Below are 17,912 nucleotides of genomic sequence, written 5' to 3'. Positions count from 1 at the left end.
CCCCATGAAGTCGTCGGCACGTAAGCTCGGACGCCCCAGCCTCTGATGTATAATCTTAATCATGTGTAATTATTGAATATACCTGATTGTTTAAACTGAGCCATACGGTGTCTCTTTGCATCTTAATCATGTGTAATTATTGAATATACCTGATTGTTTAAACTGAGCCATACGGTGTCTCTTTGCCTCTCCGTCCCGTGTGGACCTGCGCATTATGGGGGTCATCACATTTCAAATGAGCAGGAAAACATTAAGAGACAGGAAGAGAGGAGAAAGGTTCAGGGAGCAAACGCGAGTTAAGGACATTGTTGCTCAAATTAAAAGAAAAAAATTGTACATAGGTAGGGTATGCAAAGCTCAGGAAAGACATCCAGGCTTTTTTGGGGTAATGGGATGGATTACACGAGAAAGCACAAAAAGGGTCTGAGGGTATCTGAGAGTTAGGCGGACGGATAAAGCTGGGAAGCTTGCAGCGATAGGGTGATTCCCGCGAGCGCAGGACAGGGTCAAACGCAAAGCAGTGGTATTTGTATTTGAACCGCAGCTGAGTTAATTGGGCTGAGGAAGATGATGGGAACGATGTGGTGACCTGGGCTGGGCGTCGTAGATAGCCAAAGGGTAGAGGCGAATTCTCAGTTGCTGCATGGGACAGGGGCGGCGGTGCCGTTGACTCGGGACAAATTTTCAGACGCTGAGTGGTAATGATGATGATTAAGAAATATTGATCCGTAAGCAGGCCACACGTGCATTAAGTCCTTCTGCATCACATGGGAAATAAACGCTTACTATTCACAGCAGTTTTGAACCAAAACCATATGGTGCATGATTCAGTAGAGCGGGGAGATGAGAGAAGTGGTACATATTAGAAACAATAAAACCAACGGAAAACGTGCAGGTATAGTAGAGACAAAAACAACGGTACATTATCAGCTAACTTTATTTTAGTACAGATCCCATATATTCCCTGCAGGAATAAAACCAGGCATGCGCTCAAATGGAAAATTGGCAGTGGTTTAGCTCTGGTTAAAGCTGTAGTGATGCGATAGCTACAGCTGGCTGCGTGGAACGTGGTCACCTGACCAACCACGTGATCAGCCATGGCGCCGCGCCGCCGCCAGCTGCACCGCACCACGTGACCAAGCACGTGACAGCGTGGCGGCGCAGCCACAGGGTGGTGTGCCGCCACGCTGATAGCTCGAAATGTTACCGTAATGTACCTCTCGCTACACAATTCGCGTAGAAAAGGCAAATAATTGAATTGCCTTTATAGCCATAAACATACAATTTATGGGAGATCTAAGGAAAATGTTGCTCACGGCAACTTGACGGGCCTTAGACCAAGTATTTTGGCAGCAGCAGCAGGCACAGGCACTGATTCGGAATGGACAAAAAATATTACATAAACAAAAACTATAACAAAAGAAGACATGTTGGCTTACACATTATGCCACAAACGCAAATGCAATGTAAGAAAAGATTACAAACCAAAAAAGGAAAACAAGCTACGCAATCCGCAGTTTACACCTGAGCAACGAAAGGATAATTGAAACCATTTATCAAGTTAACATTGTGACGAAAGGAAAAAAAACATAATAAAGGCTAATAACAGAAGTATTTACAACGACAACAGCCCACTTCAGAAGTCACAAAAAAGCAGGAAAGCAAAAAGTCATGCTCAAAAATCACAGAAATACTCACATAAACGCGAGATAGGACAAGAAGTGGCATCTATGTTATTACGTGTGAGGGAGTTTAAGAGGCGTGGTAAGCGATGGTGTAACATTAATTTGATCATAGTACGAGGATGCGGCCCATATCAGTGTTCAGGTGGCTGTATGTTGTATTCTGTTCTGTTTCTGATCAATTGAGTTAAGGGCATGATGTGCGACTGTCTTTGTTTTTCGTCTTTACGATAGGCTAGCAACAGCCTGAAATCTAACAGAGAGAGCAATACGAGTAATTTAAACTGTTTTGAAAAAAGGTGCTGTGTGCGCGTCTACTGGAGAGTTACAAATACTGCGTATTACCTTTTTTTGAAGCCCAAATAACAGATTTATGTTGGTAGCAGACGTCGTACTCCACACGAGAATGCAGTAGTGTACGTGACTCAGGAAGAGGGCGTTATATAGGAGAAGTTTGACTTTACGTGGGAGCGGTCTTAAACTGCTGAATACACCAGGGACTTGTGCGAGTTTTCATGCAAAAAAGTCTATGTGATTGGTCCATGACATATGGCTGTCAAAAAACGCACCTAACGTTCTCGTAGACCAGATGAGCTCTATCCTTGAAGAATGTGTTGCAAGGCTCTAGGTACACAGCTTTATTTTTTTGGTGTAAATAAAATAGCTTTAGTTTTCTCCGTGTTGATTTTTAAGCCATCATCATGTGACCATCCCTGTATTTTTGCAATGACAGAATTTGCGGTTTAAACCAGGCATGCGGTATTGTTCGACGAGAAAAAAAAACGTAGCATCATCTGCATATATTATGTATTTGGGTTCTCTATGGACAAGAACAAGGTCATTTACGTAAATATTGAAAAAGAGGGGGCCCAACATGCTCCGTTGGGGAACTCCAACTGTTACTTGCTTGAACTCTGAGCAGATACCATTAATTTCTACAAGTTGATTCCGCTGATTTCAAAATAATTTGATTACATTGAATGTAAAACCGCGGTTTCGTTATTTTCCTATGGGTGCTATAAATAGCTTAACAATATATATATATATATATACATTTTTTCAATATGCTCAATTAAGCGTTGTTAGCACATGCATCTGCTTTCTGATAATATGGTATGCCTGCAAAACTTCATTTCGGCTCCTAGTTTTTACACGCCCAAGTATGGTACTGTTTTTGAGTAGCGGTATGCACTTCTGCATCCTGATGTGCTTAGGCGAATTCAAGTTTTCACTCGGAGATAGAAATCTTTCATCCTCTCGGAGCCGGGCATTAGTAGTGGCCCGTTCGTGGGACATTCAGCAGCCCGCACACTTAACACGGATGACGGAGTACGCGGCTTAGACTGCTACCAGAGACAGCCGCCGGATGCACGGTCATGTTCTCAATGCGTGCGGCCACTGATAGTCGCTGCGCTTTTAGATTTGTCTGCTTATACGCTGTACCGGATCGCCGCCTAGACAACGTGCACGGGAAGAGGGCGTTTTCCCGAGTTCGCTAGCGGTTGCGGCGTAGCGCGCGGACTGAAGTTTTCTTAACGCGAGAACTCCAGATTGCACTTAAACATTAAACAAAGTCAGTTGAGAGTCAGGCGTCTTCTTGTGAGCCTCTACAGTGTCTGCGTCCTTTCCACTTGTTTAATAGTTCCCAATACGGTGCAATTGTTTAATTTGTGATCAAAAATATAAGAAGCCATTGAGTGTTGTGACATGTTCACACAATTCAGTTTGATTAGCGCAAGAGAGCCTGAATTTTGAAGGAGCGTTTCAGTGAAGTTTGGCTTGCACTGCGTTTTGGTTTTGTATTTGCTCAATCAAGGCTGTGGATTTCATACACCATTTGGTGGTGTGAAATTTGCACCTTGATTAAAAAAATGAACTTAGGCGGCCCATGCGCAGTTGGGAGGCGGGTGACAAAGCTTGTGATGACCTAAAATAAGATCTGAATATCATATTTTAAAATCCCGCAGTGTTTGCACCTCCAAGTAACTTAAAGGAATAATAAACATCACACTGGCGCCACACTTCAGATCATAATTTGTCTTGAATATGGCAACGTTATTACGTTACGCAGGGACACGTGCCACGTATGACGCGAGCCAGTCTTCGAGCTTCACAACTATATATTACTCCGTCGGAACCATGTTCGGAGAGAGCACCCTCTACGGCTACATGGGTGGAGACAGGCAGCAGCTAGGAGATGGTCCAATCACACAGGAATTTTTCATCTGCCAGGTACGTCCTGAACGAAGGATAAAACGAGGAAGCTTGAGCGCATTTTCTTTGCATTTGTGTGGATGCTATATTGGAAAGAAATGCAGTAGCAATGTTATACTTTCGACACACTCCCCTGCTTTGCATGTTAAAAGGAGCGATTAATTTTTGCATCCAAGTATCACATCGCATTCGATGAGAGACAGAATTGGGTCTTAGGTATTCGCTACGGTTGGCCTACATAGTGCGAATCGCTGCCTCTAAAGAATGAAAAGTTAGATCCATGCTAATGTCTAGTGCTTCGAAGCTGTGAAAAGACAGCGAAGTTTAAAAGCTACACGGCCTTTCGCCAAATTCTGGAAGTGTTGAAAACGGCTCCTCGCGACTGGCAAACTCGGCATGCGTTTCATTAGCGCCTGCCTACAGAAAGCATTTGGGATTAAAGTTAGGACAACAGAAACGTTATAAGCAACTGGACGCTAGACGTCAGTAAATGCAGCCTAAACTACCGCTTAACCAGAACAAGATAAAGTACCAAAATCTGTTCGCAAGTACAGGAAATTTACCTCGCGCAAGAACTTTATGTGTTTCACTGACAGGCTGAGTTCATAAGTAATTTGAAATTAAGTTACTGTTCTTGATGTGGGAAATGCACAAACTGCGGAAGAGTGGACGGCACGCCTACCGGCTTACCAGGGCTTGCATGCGACTACTTACTTTTGTGTGCTGTATGTGTTACATATTGTTGCAACTAGAATCTTTCAGTGACCATACTGATTAGGACAACTTGCACAGGCGCCATAGGAGGCTGCAGCTTATTAGGAAAGATGTGCGCCGAGTTTCACAGTTATTGCTACTAGAACACGTAGCACGTGCAAATTCGGTTTTAATAATAGCACATGTTTTTGATAGGAACAGTAATAAGCTTAAAAAACAATTCGCATGATATGTTCTTTTGATATATCAATTTCTATTTATCAGTGCAGGCGGATGTTAACTCGAAGGAAATATTCCTGGAAGTCGTGATGTTACGTTTTGACATGTGATATTTAGATGAACGACCTGCATTTTCACTCCTAATGTTTTTATTTTTTTCTTTGTCGTCCTTAAGATCTTGGACTTCGGAAATGGGCTGGATGGCTACAATGGCGTGCCATACGACGGCGTCCTTGGACTCTATCAGGATGGACTGTCGCTGTTCGACCATTTCGTCAAGGAGGGTCGTATTGCCAAACCATGGCTGGGATTCTACTTCAGCAGCAAGCCTCGCGAGGACGGTGAGGCGATGTTCGGAGGTGCCAATGAGCGGCACTACAGAGGGTCGCTTGTATTCTCGGAGGTTGAATACAGGAACTGGCAATTCCAGCTTCAAGGGTGAGTTCCTCCAGAGCCTGTTGGTGACTCTACTATTTCATTTTTGCAGTTGCAGCGGCTGGCGGAGAGGTGCGCATAATATTCCGCGTGTCAGAATGAGGCGAAGGGTGACCTTTTGTCTGAAATTAAATTAAGGGCGACTGTAGCAAGAGATAAAGAGGGGAAACAGGCAGCCGTTTATAAGAGTGATATTTCATTAGCGCTTGTTTGGCGGCTAATTGTTTCATGCTTCTTCCAATGAATTTTTTTTTTAGCGCGACACATAAACGAGAAAAGACAGGTGCTGTGAAGATTCTGATATGATCAATGAATTTATGAGTACTTATATGTAGGCATGTTCTTTTCGAATAAACAGTTGTGATTTAGGGCCTGTCTTGTCCCATTTATATGTCCCGCTAAAGAAAGAATTTCCGTTGGAAGAATCAAAGTGATATATAGAGGAAAATGCCAAAGAAACATAGTCACGGGTAATATCGCGTAAAATAAGGACAATATGAAATTCACTTGGGTGATCATCAAGTTGCAAAACCAGAAGAAATGAATATAACTGCTAAGAGCCTTCGTCCTGCAGTCTAAATTGTTGTTGACGGTTATCGTCTGCATAGTTTTTCTTAGGCACATGCGCACCGCTCTATAATAAGTCAGGGTATGTTGGAAACAAATTTTCTGTATTTGCGCACATGCAAAGCACGTTTATGATGTTTGCAGTTTTAGCAGGCTGTGACACAAGGTTGCCGCTCTCGCCCACGATCAGATCCCCTCTACGCCTCTAAGCACATTCGAGTCTCGAAAGTTTTCACCGTCAAACCCTGTGCGAAGAGTGACCCACCCATCCGTTCAACAAAAAGGTGGTCGTTGTATAGCATAGAAAGGTAATTTTTCTGGTGATATATAATAAGTTTATGAGGACGGTGAAGTCGACACCTTTTCCTCTCGAGAAAGTGCCTCCTACGAGTCTTGTGTTGAGGACGTGAAGAAGCCAAGTATTAACTTTCCTTCCTCCATTCGCTGAAGAATGCAATAGCGGGGTTTAACGTGTTTCAACATCGTGCTTATGGCCGTGCCACGGCACGTTCGCCATGAGTTAAATTTTTAATTTCTTTTAACAAACTGGCTTCACCCGAGGCTGCCTGTTCAGTTCTTCCCGCTGCCTGCCTTCGACCCCTGCTGGTCACCCTGTCCTGCCCCGAAGCTTCGCGGCCTGCTTGTGCATATTCACATGACAGCCAGGATGTGTAGGCCATCAACAAAAAAATACCAACAAACTTTCCACCAACTGCTATCCCCTTACTTTCGGGCAGGGCAATTCCATTTTTATCGTTTCTCTAGGGTCGTTTACGCAGAGACTATCCCCACTACAAACAGGGAGCAGAAAAAACCATTTGCCTATTCTTGACAGGGGTTTTCACGAATATTTCCAAGCTGCCGCTCCACGCAGTTCTCCTCGATACGCTGCCATCATGAATGCGTAAACTACAAGGCTCTCCACCATCATATTGTCACAAAGTGGTGACTGCAGTCCGGAGAGCAGAAAGGCTGCGAAAATTATGTCTAAACAAAAGTCTTCATTTGGGATGACTTGCGGCCACAATGGACTGAATCACTCGGCGGCGACGTAGCAACAAGTGTGCTCGACGATCGTCGAAAAGAATGTGCGCCACTGGTGGCCGTGCTTAATTTAAAGCCGATAGCGAACTTTCGAGATTAAGCGTGCAAAATCACTGGAACGTTCTAGAACAAAGTGGAATCAGCTCTGTATGGATGCGATCAATCGAGATAAACCTTGTCGCGTCTTGCATCTAAAGCAAAGCAATAAAGCGGCGTGCCGGCAGCTTTGTAGAATGAACAAACGAACACTGCAAAGATTCGCGGCAATATGACAACGTCTTATCACAATTAATCGAGGGCGTAGTCCATGCCTCACGCAGGCGTTAAGCCTCAGGGCCACCTGTGCCCTATTTGGGGGGACGAACAAGTATAACTAAGAGCTTCTAAAGGGCTGACCCATTAACTGCGGATAACGCGCTTAGACCAATTCCGACAAAAGAGACGAATAGCTGTAAAACAACGAGTGCTGAGGAAATCTTAAAAGAAAACTCGTCCGTGTGACAAATCCGGCATAAAATTTCAGTACGTTCCCTCCTACTGAATAAATGAAATCCTTACTTCCTTGTGCGAAGCTAAAGATCCTTGTATTAACCAGCTGTTCTCGTCTCTGTCATAACTATGACTATGAAGTAATTAAGCCAGTTTACTATCCAGAAGCTTGTCCCAGAAATTATTGTAAACTATCGTTTTTCAGTAAGGCGGCAAAACTATTTGATGAACGACAAAATTAATATGTGTAAAGTAGTTTTCTCAATGAACTTTCTTATCCTCACTGATCCTCCAACTATTTGATAGTATCCAGGTAGGCGACACGGAACATTTCTGCTTTGGCGGCTGCCCAGCAAGGATTGCTCCTGCGGACACGTTCATAGGAGGACCAGTCCGTGAAATTGAGCGCATCAACAGCATTTTGGGTGCTCAAAAGAATGCCCAGGGAGAGGTAGGTTCTAACAGCGTTGGAGGTGATGATGGCCTACTAGGATTACCATTCATAGAGCACGCCTTACGCTCGTCTCAGAAAGAAAGCTTCACGGTCCCTACTGAAGATGAATTGTCACAAAGCATGGAGGCTTTAGCTGCGCCAGAGAACAGCGAACGCAACAAAGAGAGCGGTGGTTCCACGTATTCTTTTCAAGCTCACAAAATGCCCGCAGATACAAGGAGATACAAGCAGACGGATGTAGCGCAAGTTCCAAATAATGTTTATTCAATATATACAGCGACATATAAAGAAACACATCTATATAATGCAAGAAAGCATATGACTCACTATAAACCTCCGCAGTCATGCAGGCATTGTGGAATCAGGCTATGGAAGAGCTATGTGAAAATACTGGAAGATATTTGTGATGACTGCACAGCTACTATGGCCTTTCATAAAATCCGGAATAAAATTTCAATAAGCAAGGGTACCAGGAAGGAAAACACGTTCTACCAATGCGTTGCACCGACTGTTTACAGGAGGTGCTCAGATGCCTGGATTGGGAACAATTTGCGGAAGAGTTAATGGAACATACCTAAGTAATCTGCAAATCGCTGATGACATTGACTTGTTAAGTTTCGCAGGAGACGAACTGCGAATCATGACCACTGAGTTAGACAAGGAGAGCAGAACTGTAGGCATAAAATTCTAATGCAGAAAATCAAGGTAATGTTCAACTGTATCGCAACGGAACAGCAGTTCACAATTGGCAGCGAGGTACTGGATGTCGTACAGGAACACGTCAACTTAGGGCAGGTTGTGAGAGCTGATCCACGTCATGAGAGGGTAATAACTAGAAGAATAAGAGTGGGGTTAAGCGCTTATGGCAGGTTCTCTCAGATCATGAATGGCATTTGGCCAATATAATTCAAGCGACAAGTATTCAACAGCTGCACTCTGCCCGTACTCAGCTATGAGGCAGAAACGTGGAGGCTAGTGAAAAGGGTTCAGCTTAAGTTAAGAATAACGCAGTGGTCTGTGTAAATAAAAATGACAGGTGTAACGCAAAGGTATCGCAAGCGGGCAGAATGGGTTAGGGAAAAAACGCGGGCTAATGGTATCCAAGTCGAGCACATGGTTTTGGTCAGGCAAAAAATTTGAAGGCAAGATAAGCACTTTTCCTTAAGGGTGGCGGGATGCATTCCATGAAAAGGCAGGCGCAGAAGCGGGCGGCAGAAACTTATGTGGGCGGATGATATTTAAAGGTTAGCGAGATTCCGGTGGCTTCAGCTGGCAAACACCAGGGTTAATTAGAGAGATACATGAGAGGTCGCTGCCCTGCAGTGGGTGTAGTCAGGCTGACGACGATGATGGTGATAGAGACACACAAGGGACAATAAAAAGGTATGAATGAAAGCAGGAAACTAACAATGATATGCCGAGAAAAAATTGAGACTTAAAAATTATGCTTTCACCAATGCGGGATTTCCCATCTGTGAATTTCTTATTTGAGGGGCAACTGATATCCCAGTCAAATAATGTTTGCCAAGGTGATTGCCGCAATTTCACACAAAGTCTTAGCCCGAGAGATACTACGAGGGATGGTGGACGGACTCTCTTGAGTCGGGTCTGCTTCTGCCCCACGTGTTTATGCCAAATGCTTTACCATCTAGCCCAAAGCTCCACATTAATGAAGTCTATTTGTATAAATGTGGAATTGTTAGAAAGAGAATCCCAGTACATGTGCCCAGAACAGCGAAAGGACGGCCTTCAACTTTTTTATTGTTTTGTTCCCATTTTCGTGTTTTTCCGGCTAGCATCTCCTGGACGTTGCTACGTCATCTCAAGCCGCGAGAAAATGTTCTTCTTCTGACGATTAAACTGGATATTCGAATATACCTCAAGTTGGCATGTTCTAAAATGTCGAGGAACGTATACAAAAATGTTGCACACGTAGGGTCAAGAGTTTCTTCTCTACAACTTTTCTCGATTCCTCCTACTTAAGGTATCCCACTTTGTGGAGCAGGCGTAAATGACCAATGACACATATTAGTGCGATAGCACTATTCCGATAGGTAAACCCTGAGTAAGATCTCGCGATGTTCGTGAATTTATGCCAAGTGGAACTAGTAAATGAAAATGAATGAAATAAATATTCCCGACTGGGGTTTCAACTCGCCGCGGCGTGAGCAGGTCAGCTTCGCTGACCACTGCGCGAGAGCACCAGACTATCACGGCAGCCCAACACTATTTTGTGTTAAACTGCTAAACAGTCTCGAGCTGTGCATTCCACATAGTCGTCTTCATCAACTAATCAACTATCAATCAAACAATCACCAACTAATCGCCGTCTATCATCAAACTAATATTGCTCTTGGATCTATGTGGCGGCAGTGACAGAGAGACATGCGCGACATGCGCTTCATGCGCATCAGGCGTTGGAATGGACCACTCTGTGGCAGAAGCATGGCACTAGAAATACGCCTTGGCGTTGACAACAATGCTGCAGAGACGCGACAATGCAGCATAGGCGGCCGGCGTACAGATGTGCGCGAAATTGGAGAGCTCTTGCGAATGGCGCTGATAAAGATTTTTTTTACTATATAAAGCTGTGCCTGACAGAGGTATATAAGCAGACAGGCTAATTAACATATTTCGTCAGGGCTGAGCTTTACGAGAGATGTTGGACCCTGAGAAGGCCCTCGCACGCAGTTCAATGAGCTAGCGTGGTCTCTCCACTTTAGCGCAGAGGTGCACATTGTGTAAATAGGCACTGCCGATGAAGAGGTTGAGCACGGACATGACAGGCTTCCTAGTTCACTGTACACCTAGATCGTACTTTCAGGCACGTGGCGATGGTGTATACATGAAAAAAATTGTCTTTTGAAACAATATTTAATGCTTTTAAACACTAAACTTCCAGCCATTTTTTAGCTGAATGTATGCGTATCAAAGTACGTCAACATTTTCACATGGCGAAATTCAAGAAACTAATTTATTCGGCCGCTGAGAGTGGTGAAGGTGGTTTAGACAAATGAGCCATCTTGGAAGGCTGCTTAAAGAGTTCTTTTTGCCGCAAGATTCTTGAAAAGGATAGTGCATTTTAACACAGAAACTACACTGCTGGCTGCGACGGGCACCAATGCGGTCGAACCTCTGCATGTCAGAAGCGTTGAAAAGCACATATCTATTGGAACATAATGAGATGGTGAGCTAGTTGGCTGCACATTCCTGTTTGGTCACTGTGCTCAATAAAAGAAAAAGGGACCTCAGAGTAGACGGCACGAAGCGTTGCCAGTTTAATTTGTCGGTAATTGTATGTTTTGTGCGCTGTGATCAAATTGACCAATATTACAACGAAGGAACAGTCTGAAAGTTGCATACGTCACTCGAAGTTTTAATAAACGTAGGTAAAAGTTCTACTACTTTTGTCGTCATACCATGTACTCCTTTCCGGTATCATTACACTGATCACTTATGCACACTTATCCTAAATTCATGCGCTACTCGCCGTTCACCTTCGTGAATATTGTGCGTGATTAGTTCACGCCTATGTTTGCTAAAGAAAAAATGCTGAAGAGAATGTAAATAAGTTTGTATTAATCCGAATATAATCGATACTACATGCTTTTAGTCACAAAGGGTAACCCACTGGCCGGCATCTACTTATGCAATATGCAAAGGCAGGAACAATATGTTTTTACTGCGAGGCACGCCCCACTTGTGTAGACTAGAAATATGAAGGGAATAATCTTCTTTAATCGTGAACCTTTGGTTCATGGTTTATAGGGTTTTACGCCCCAAAGCGACTCAGGCTATGAGAGACGCCGTAGTGAACGGCTCCAGAAATTTCGACCAAATGGGGTTCTTTAATGTGCACTGACGTCGCACAGTTCACGGGCCTCTAGAATTTTGCCTCCATCGAAATTCAACCGCCGCGACCGGGATCAAAACCGCGTCATTCAGGACAGCAGCCGAGTGTCATAACCACTCAGCCACTGCGGCGGCCCCATGAACCTGATGTTTAAATACACTTAATTGGAATTGAAACTGAATTCAGTTCTAAGCCTTTGTTCGAGGAATTTATCGGTGTCTTTGCCATTGAAAGTGCTCCAGGGTAACATCTGGCCGTGATTCTGCTGACAACTGCATCCTTACATTCTTGTTGCCTTTGTTGTGTGAAGGCCCACTGGGTCCACCTGCATTCTCACTGATCAGGACAGTACTTTGAGAGTCGAGATGTAGCTGTGGCTCAGATTTATACCCCGCACTTCTGGCAAGCAGCGTAGGAAAAGTTTTATTTTCTTCTGCAAAAAGGACGGAAAACCATCGCTATACATCTATTCTTACTTGCGTGCTCTGTACATGTCTGTTTCAAGAATTAACCTATACTTAAGGCCTGAAATGTCTCATTACCTTAAATTGGTTCCATATGAAATGCACTGTTCAATCGTTTGTGAAATCTACAAATATTGCTGCATCTAAATACGGTGTCGTTCTTCGTCCCTCTGTTTCAGTACGAAGTGAACTGCCGAAACATCAGGCGCCTTCCTGACATAAAGTTCGCTGCCGCTGGACGAGAGTTCAACCTCCGCTCTAAAGAATACGTGGTGGAGGTAAGTGAGCGATGCAAATTTCAAGGTTTTTCCACACTTCTCCCTGTGTTGAACAGCCTTGATTGGCAGTGCCACTTTCAGTAGGACACTGGGAGCAATTTTATGAATTTTTATGTTGCTGCATTTGATTCTTTGGATTCTTGAGTGTCGACATTTATTGAGCCGCAAAAGAGGATTTAATAGCTGAGAAAAATATACTTTAAGACCGAAGATATATTCGGGGTTCTTATTTGAAGCTGTCACGTTGATGCTGAAAAGTACTCCGTGCTCAAGGACCGGGAGTGGACGGCAGTGTGGTTTAGCCATAGCGACGAAACTCTTCGCGATCGAAAGACACGTAGAGGTTGAGGTAACATGTACTCTAACTTCCAACGATGTTGAAGGTTAGCGCTTGTTAATTAGTTCTAATTTGTCCACATTGTTGTGCTGCAGTCTTAGTCAGGACGAACGAAGTCACCGGTACAGTCACCCTAATTTGCGACAGCGCTTTGGGCTCAGATTAAGCATTGGCGTCAGCGCGGTTTGTTTTTGAATACAGAGTGGCGCTGATAACTAAACTTCATTTTTTTCGCATCTAGCACGTTTGAGTTATTTTTCATTTTAAAAGCCTCTTTGCGATTAGAATACATAAATGACGGTATAACACGTTTGAGTTATTTTTCATTTCAAAAGCCTCTTTGCGATTAGAATACATAAATGAAGGTATAAAGGCCATCTTAACTTCATTGCCAGTGCTCCTTGAAGAGGCAAGATATTCTTTAAAATTTTCACAGTTTGCACCGACTATTAATTCGTCCATGGCGTTTCACATTTAAGTAAAAAATAAAAACTTGAAAATGTTGACGACAAAAAAATTAATTCCTTTTTTATTTAGCTCTACAGCCGCTGCGGTGGCTCAATGGTTATGGTGCCGAAAAGACTCGTGTTCGATTCAGGACGCCGCGGTCGCATTTTCAATGGAGGCGAAATTCCAGAGGCCCGTGAACTTTGCGATGTCAGTGCGCGTTAAAGAACCCAGGGTGGTTGAAATTTTCGCAGCCCTTCACTACTGCGTTCCTCATAGCCTCAGTCGCTTTGGGACGTAAACACCTAACAAACTAAATGTAATTATTTCGTTGTACCTCTAATGCCGCTTTCCAGTTTTAAGGGACCAGGAAGTCTGGAAACACTCCACGTCTCAAAGAGTAATAAAATAGCGCTTGCGGTACGGTGGACCGGTTAGAAATTTTTTAAAAGTTGAAAGACAAAAAACACGATCGTCACATTCTCCACTCCACTTAATGCGCTCACACAAGACGAAACGCACACCCCTCTTCCTCTTCCACAAACTATCCACCTCACAGCGCCTCTTAGACTGCGCCAATTTGCGGTCCAGCTTGTTGACTTTCGTCTTGTCCAACTGCTCAACGGGAGGGTACACTGAAGTTTTGGGCCTGAAAAAAATATAGCAACAAAAACTGCGATTTAAGCTGTGTGCAATGCATTGTTCATTCTCCAGGCATAGCAGTGATAAAAAGAGCTCACAGAGCCATGTGCACTAGTTTTTAGTTGCCGTTATTGTAACTTTTCTGGTGCAAGAAGTCTTCAGGGCAGGAGTAAAATCTTTATGCCAGGGACTGCAAGCGAGGAAAGAAATGTCCTCTTTTGCTCTACTGAGCGGCCACTACAGATATGAGCAGGTGTATTGTCCAGAGCCAAAAAGGCATGGTAAGATTCTATCAGAAAAACATGAGGCAAGCTGGATGCGACTTAGCACCGCAAATATGGGATTCATTCACTTTCATTGGCCTTCCTAGCGCGATGAGGCAAGAATAATGTTATCATATGTCGAAAAACTTGTCAGCGCAAACGACCTTAACAGTTATTTCAGCTACTGCAGTTCTGAAATCTTCCTGTCTTCGTGCAAACGTCAACTAAAGGAGATCACTCTTAAAGCGTTATGCCACAAATTCTGCTGGCCTCGTGCGCATAGGCAGCAGGGCAGTTGCCTGAATCACAAAAGGGTGGAAAATGGGGCGAGAGTGAAAGGCTTCATGTTATCGAGGCACCTCAAAGCGGTGGACGGAGACGCAGAAAGACAGACTAAGTGTTCACTATCAAATGGCAAACATTTATTGGGACATATCGTACATGCAGAAGAGAAAACAAACCAAAAGAGCACAAAGCTTATGAATGAATCACTCGGAAGTATTTTGGTGTCCTCACATCGCGAAGTGTGCGTGTGCATTCCACAAACGAATGAGTGTCCATGCACTGTCACTCCTCTATGGAAGGAAAGCTTCAATGACTTCATTAACAGCATCGCTCTCCTGCTTTCAGCTAGATCAAAAGCTATTGTAGCGCACAAGTGTCTGATACTTTGAAGAGCGATTGAATGCATTAATGAACACACTTCAGAGGTAAGCGGCCACTGTATGGTCCTACATCATCCCAAGAGAGTTTCCCAGGGGCAATTGTGGAAGTAAACATTTCACATTCTGCATTGATTTTGCACGGCTGCACAAGTTTATCAAAAACGTCGCTACCTAGCCATAGGCCTTTCTATGCGCTTGGACTCTTTCTATGTTATCAGCTCTCTAGAAACTCGAGTGGGATGCCGTCCTCTGTCCTGTAAACAAGAAACACTAGCTTTTTTTCGCCTTGCCCAGGAGGTACATGTGTTAACCTTGCGTGATTCATACAATTTAAAGTTCGCCTGACGGCGACAGGTGGCATCTTTGTCTACAAAACGTGAAAAAGTATAGAAACATTCCGCTCTACTAGGTGTTGCAAAGAAGCCATCTGCGTCACATTAAATGCAAGCACGAACTAATATTTCGCTTGAAGAGAACTGAATTGCCGCGCAGCTGACGTTCTCTTTGGAAGTCCCACAGGCTTTTACAGTATATGATAAAGATTTAGACAGCCATTTTTTCTAAGCAGAAACGCTTGCATATTTTCCGTTTTCGCGTTTATCTTTCGCTCCGCAAGCACAAACCACGCATCTGCAATGCATTCTGGTCATCCTTACAACCGAGCAGTGCGCCAAACGCAGAAAAAAAAGTATTTGGTTACGATCAGTTCAACTCTGGTTAGTAATAATATATTCATGCGCAATTGCAGAGTCATCCGCCCATGTCATTCGCCCACCCACCCTTCTGCCGCCCTATGCTGCTCTTGCCGTGTGTTCTTGCCTGCTTGCCTTCTCGTAGAAGGTAGTCTACGGGGGCCCAAATCGCAGATAGCACAGCTGGCTTAAAGCTCGAGGGAAGAGAATTCCTGTAAGTGGCAGATTGTGTCCTTCGCGGCGAGGTGGCTCGCGCTCCCGACCGTGCAAGAAAGCGACGACTCTGCTAGGCTCTGAAGCTCCAGATCACTGCTTTGGCACTAATAAGAGTTGGGGCACTCGCTGTTGGTGACAACTTTTGGATCCTTTGGAACTGTTTCCACAGCTGCGTTTTAAGTGCCTTGCATGTGTCAGGTAGGGTGCTTAGTTACACCAGACTGCACGATATTTCAACGACACGATCCTTACTTCCGCCGGCGGAGTGAACGAGCCAGGAAGGCACAACTACTAAGGCCAAAAGCGTGGTCTCAGTATTTTTGCTCTTTTTTTAAAAGGCCCATAGCTTCTATTCGCTTTTGTCGAACAGATAAAAGAGGCTCAGTACTAGGCTACAAAACATCCTACAAAACCGACGGAAACTGCTATCCCCAAGCCAATTTTTTTCAAGGTTTCATAATACCTTTCTCAAGAGAAAAGAATTAGCACCACTATTTATATCAAATACCCGTCAAAGCCTTCTTGTGATATAAATTGGGTGCAGATCTTGAAATACCATAGAAGTGCTATGGTGACCCTTCTATCCAGAGGAACTTAAACCGCAAAATTTGCTTCATAAGTACTGGGTTTCTCTTCTTTTAAGGTGGAGACATTCGCCGGCAAGCGCTGCTACAGCGGCTTCGCAGAGGCACCCCAAGACAGAGCCGTAACGTGGCATCTGGGACATCCGTTCCTAAGGAACGTCTACACTGTGCTTGTAGCGCCAACCAGTGATTCGGACGGATATGGCAGAGTTGGTTTCGCCTATTCGCGCTGACAAAGCACGGGGAGGACTACGTTGAAGTACAGAGCCAATAAAGACAGTAGTATGCTGTAAAAAATTTAAATAAACCGTTTTTAAGCATTGAAAGACTCCATTTTTTTGTATTCCGTATTCGGTAATATCTTTTGGTGCATAAATATTAGGCTGTAATTTTTCTTCAGCACGCTATCATTTTTGGCTTCTTTAACAACCAATCTTATTTCAGGACTACGCAGCTCTTTATGAAATACGTTTTATTTAAAATTTTAGAACGTGCACGCTGTAAGAAAGAACAATGCAATGAACTATTTTCTTGAACAATTGTCACAGACAAGCTTTCGCTTTACATTGACTCTTTCAAAGCGCTCTGCTTGCACTACTTTTGAATGCATTGGAGTTGAATTGCCGTTGCGTTTGAGGTACACCAGTTCGCAAGAACAACTAATATTTTCGTGTTGCGAAATGACAAAGAGCAAATCGTGACGGTACATTAAATCATACAACATTACATTACATTATACAAAACAGTACATTAAATCATAATGACCATAAGAACAAGCTTCAATTTCACCCAGGGGGAATGGAGTCTGCAAGGGTAATTATCCAAAAAATGCGAAGATATCATAGCTTTAATAATCATTGTGAAGCTGTTCTATGCTTGACTCCAGGATCAAAAAGCGTAAGCCGCGAATACCTGTCAAGCGCGAACTATATACATTGTATAATAACTAAGGGAAAGCATATCCAGGAAGCTCAACATATTGTCAAGGAGTGGTGACGGCAGTACAGCGAGCAGGAAGGCAGTGAAAAGGGCTTTGAAAAGGAACTGTTTATATAGGCTGACTTGCGGCTGCAAAGAATGACTCGGCTGCGCCGAAGCAAATAGTGTGCTCGTCAGTCGTCGAACAGAAAGCTTGCCACTCTCGTGTGCGCTCAATTTAAAGCCGACAACGAAATTTTGAGATACGGTGAGCAAAGCTACCACAATAGCCTGGAACCACCTAGAATCGGCTCCGCCTGGATGCGATCAAACGATCAACCACGATAAATCGGTTCGCACCTTGCATCGCAAACAGAGCAGTAATTCTGCGCGCCGGCTGCTGTGAAGAATGAGCAAACTGACATAAAAGGCTTTGCGACAAGGTCCAGTTATCTTTTGGGGAAGAATTATGTAATACGTTGTTTCAAAATGTGCTGTTTCTGTCTACAAACCAAACTTATTTTTCATTATCAGTGAAGGTACGCACTGATGTGAATCTCTGTTTCCTGCATCACAGATTACCTGTGGAAGTAGTTCAGAGTTGCAACAGCTGAAGACAAGTTGCATAACATTTTTATTTCTTAATAGACGCCGCCGTCGCTCTGGCCGTTCTCCGATCAATTCATATCATCGGCTCACTTCCCAAGGATTGAGGTGCTTGATTTAGAGGGGAAG

At 43.8% G+C, this 17,912-nt stretch overlaps 1 protein-coding gene across 1 annotated transcript in view; it reads left to right on the top strand.

Moving 5' to 3' along the window:
* The window catches only part of LOC144132639 (lysosomal aspartic protease-like), a 30,455-nt gene extending 13,870 nt beyond the window's left edge, over nucleotides 1-16,585 (top strand). Inside the window, exons 4-8 of the mRNA XM_077665192.1 lie at nucleotides 3,754-3,914; nucleotides 5,005-5,267; nucleotides 7,671-7,815; nucleotides 12,315-12,413; nucleotides 16,319-16,585. Of these exons, the coding sequence (XP_077521318.1) occupies nucleotides 3,754-3,914; nucleotides 5,005-5,267; nucleotides 7,671-7,815; nucleotides 12,315-12,413; nucleotides 16,319-16,492 (842 nt within the window). The 3' untranslated portion in view covers nucleotides 16,493-16,585. The remainder of the gene's footprint in view (nucleotides 1-3,753; nucleotides 3,915-5,004; nucleotides 5,268-7,670; nucleotides 7,816-12,314; nucleotides 12,414-16,318) is intronic.
* The last annotated feature ends 1,327 nt before the right edge of the window (nucleotides 16,586-17,912 follow it).

The sequence above is a fragment of the Amblyomma americanum genome, chromosome 5 (assembly GCF_052857255.1).
Source record: "Amblyomma americanum isolate KBUSLIRL-KWMA chromosome 5, ASM5285725v1, whole genome shotgun sequence".
Lineage (NCBI taxonomy): Eukaryota > Metazoa > Arthropoda > Arachnida > Ixodida > Ixodidae > Amblyomma > Amblyomma americanum.
The sequence above is the reverse complement of the archived record's forward strand: the minus strand, read 5'-3'. Positions and strand labels throughout refer to the sequence as shown.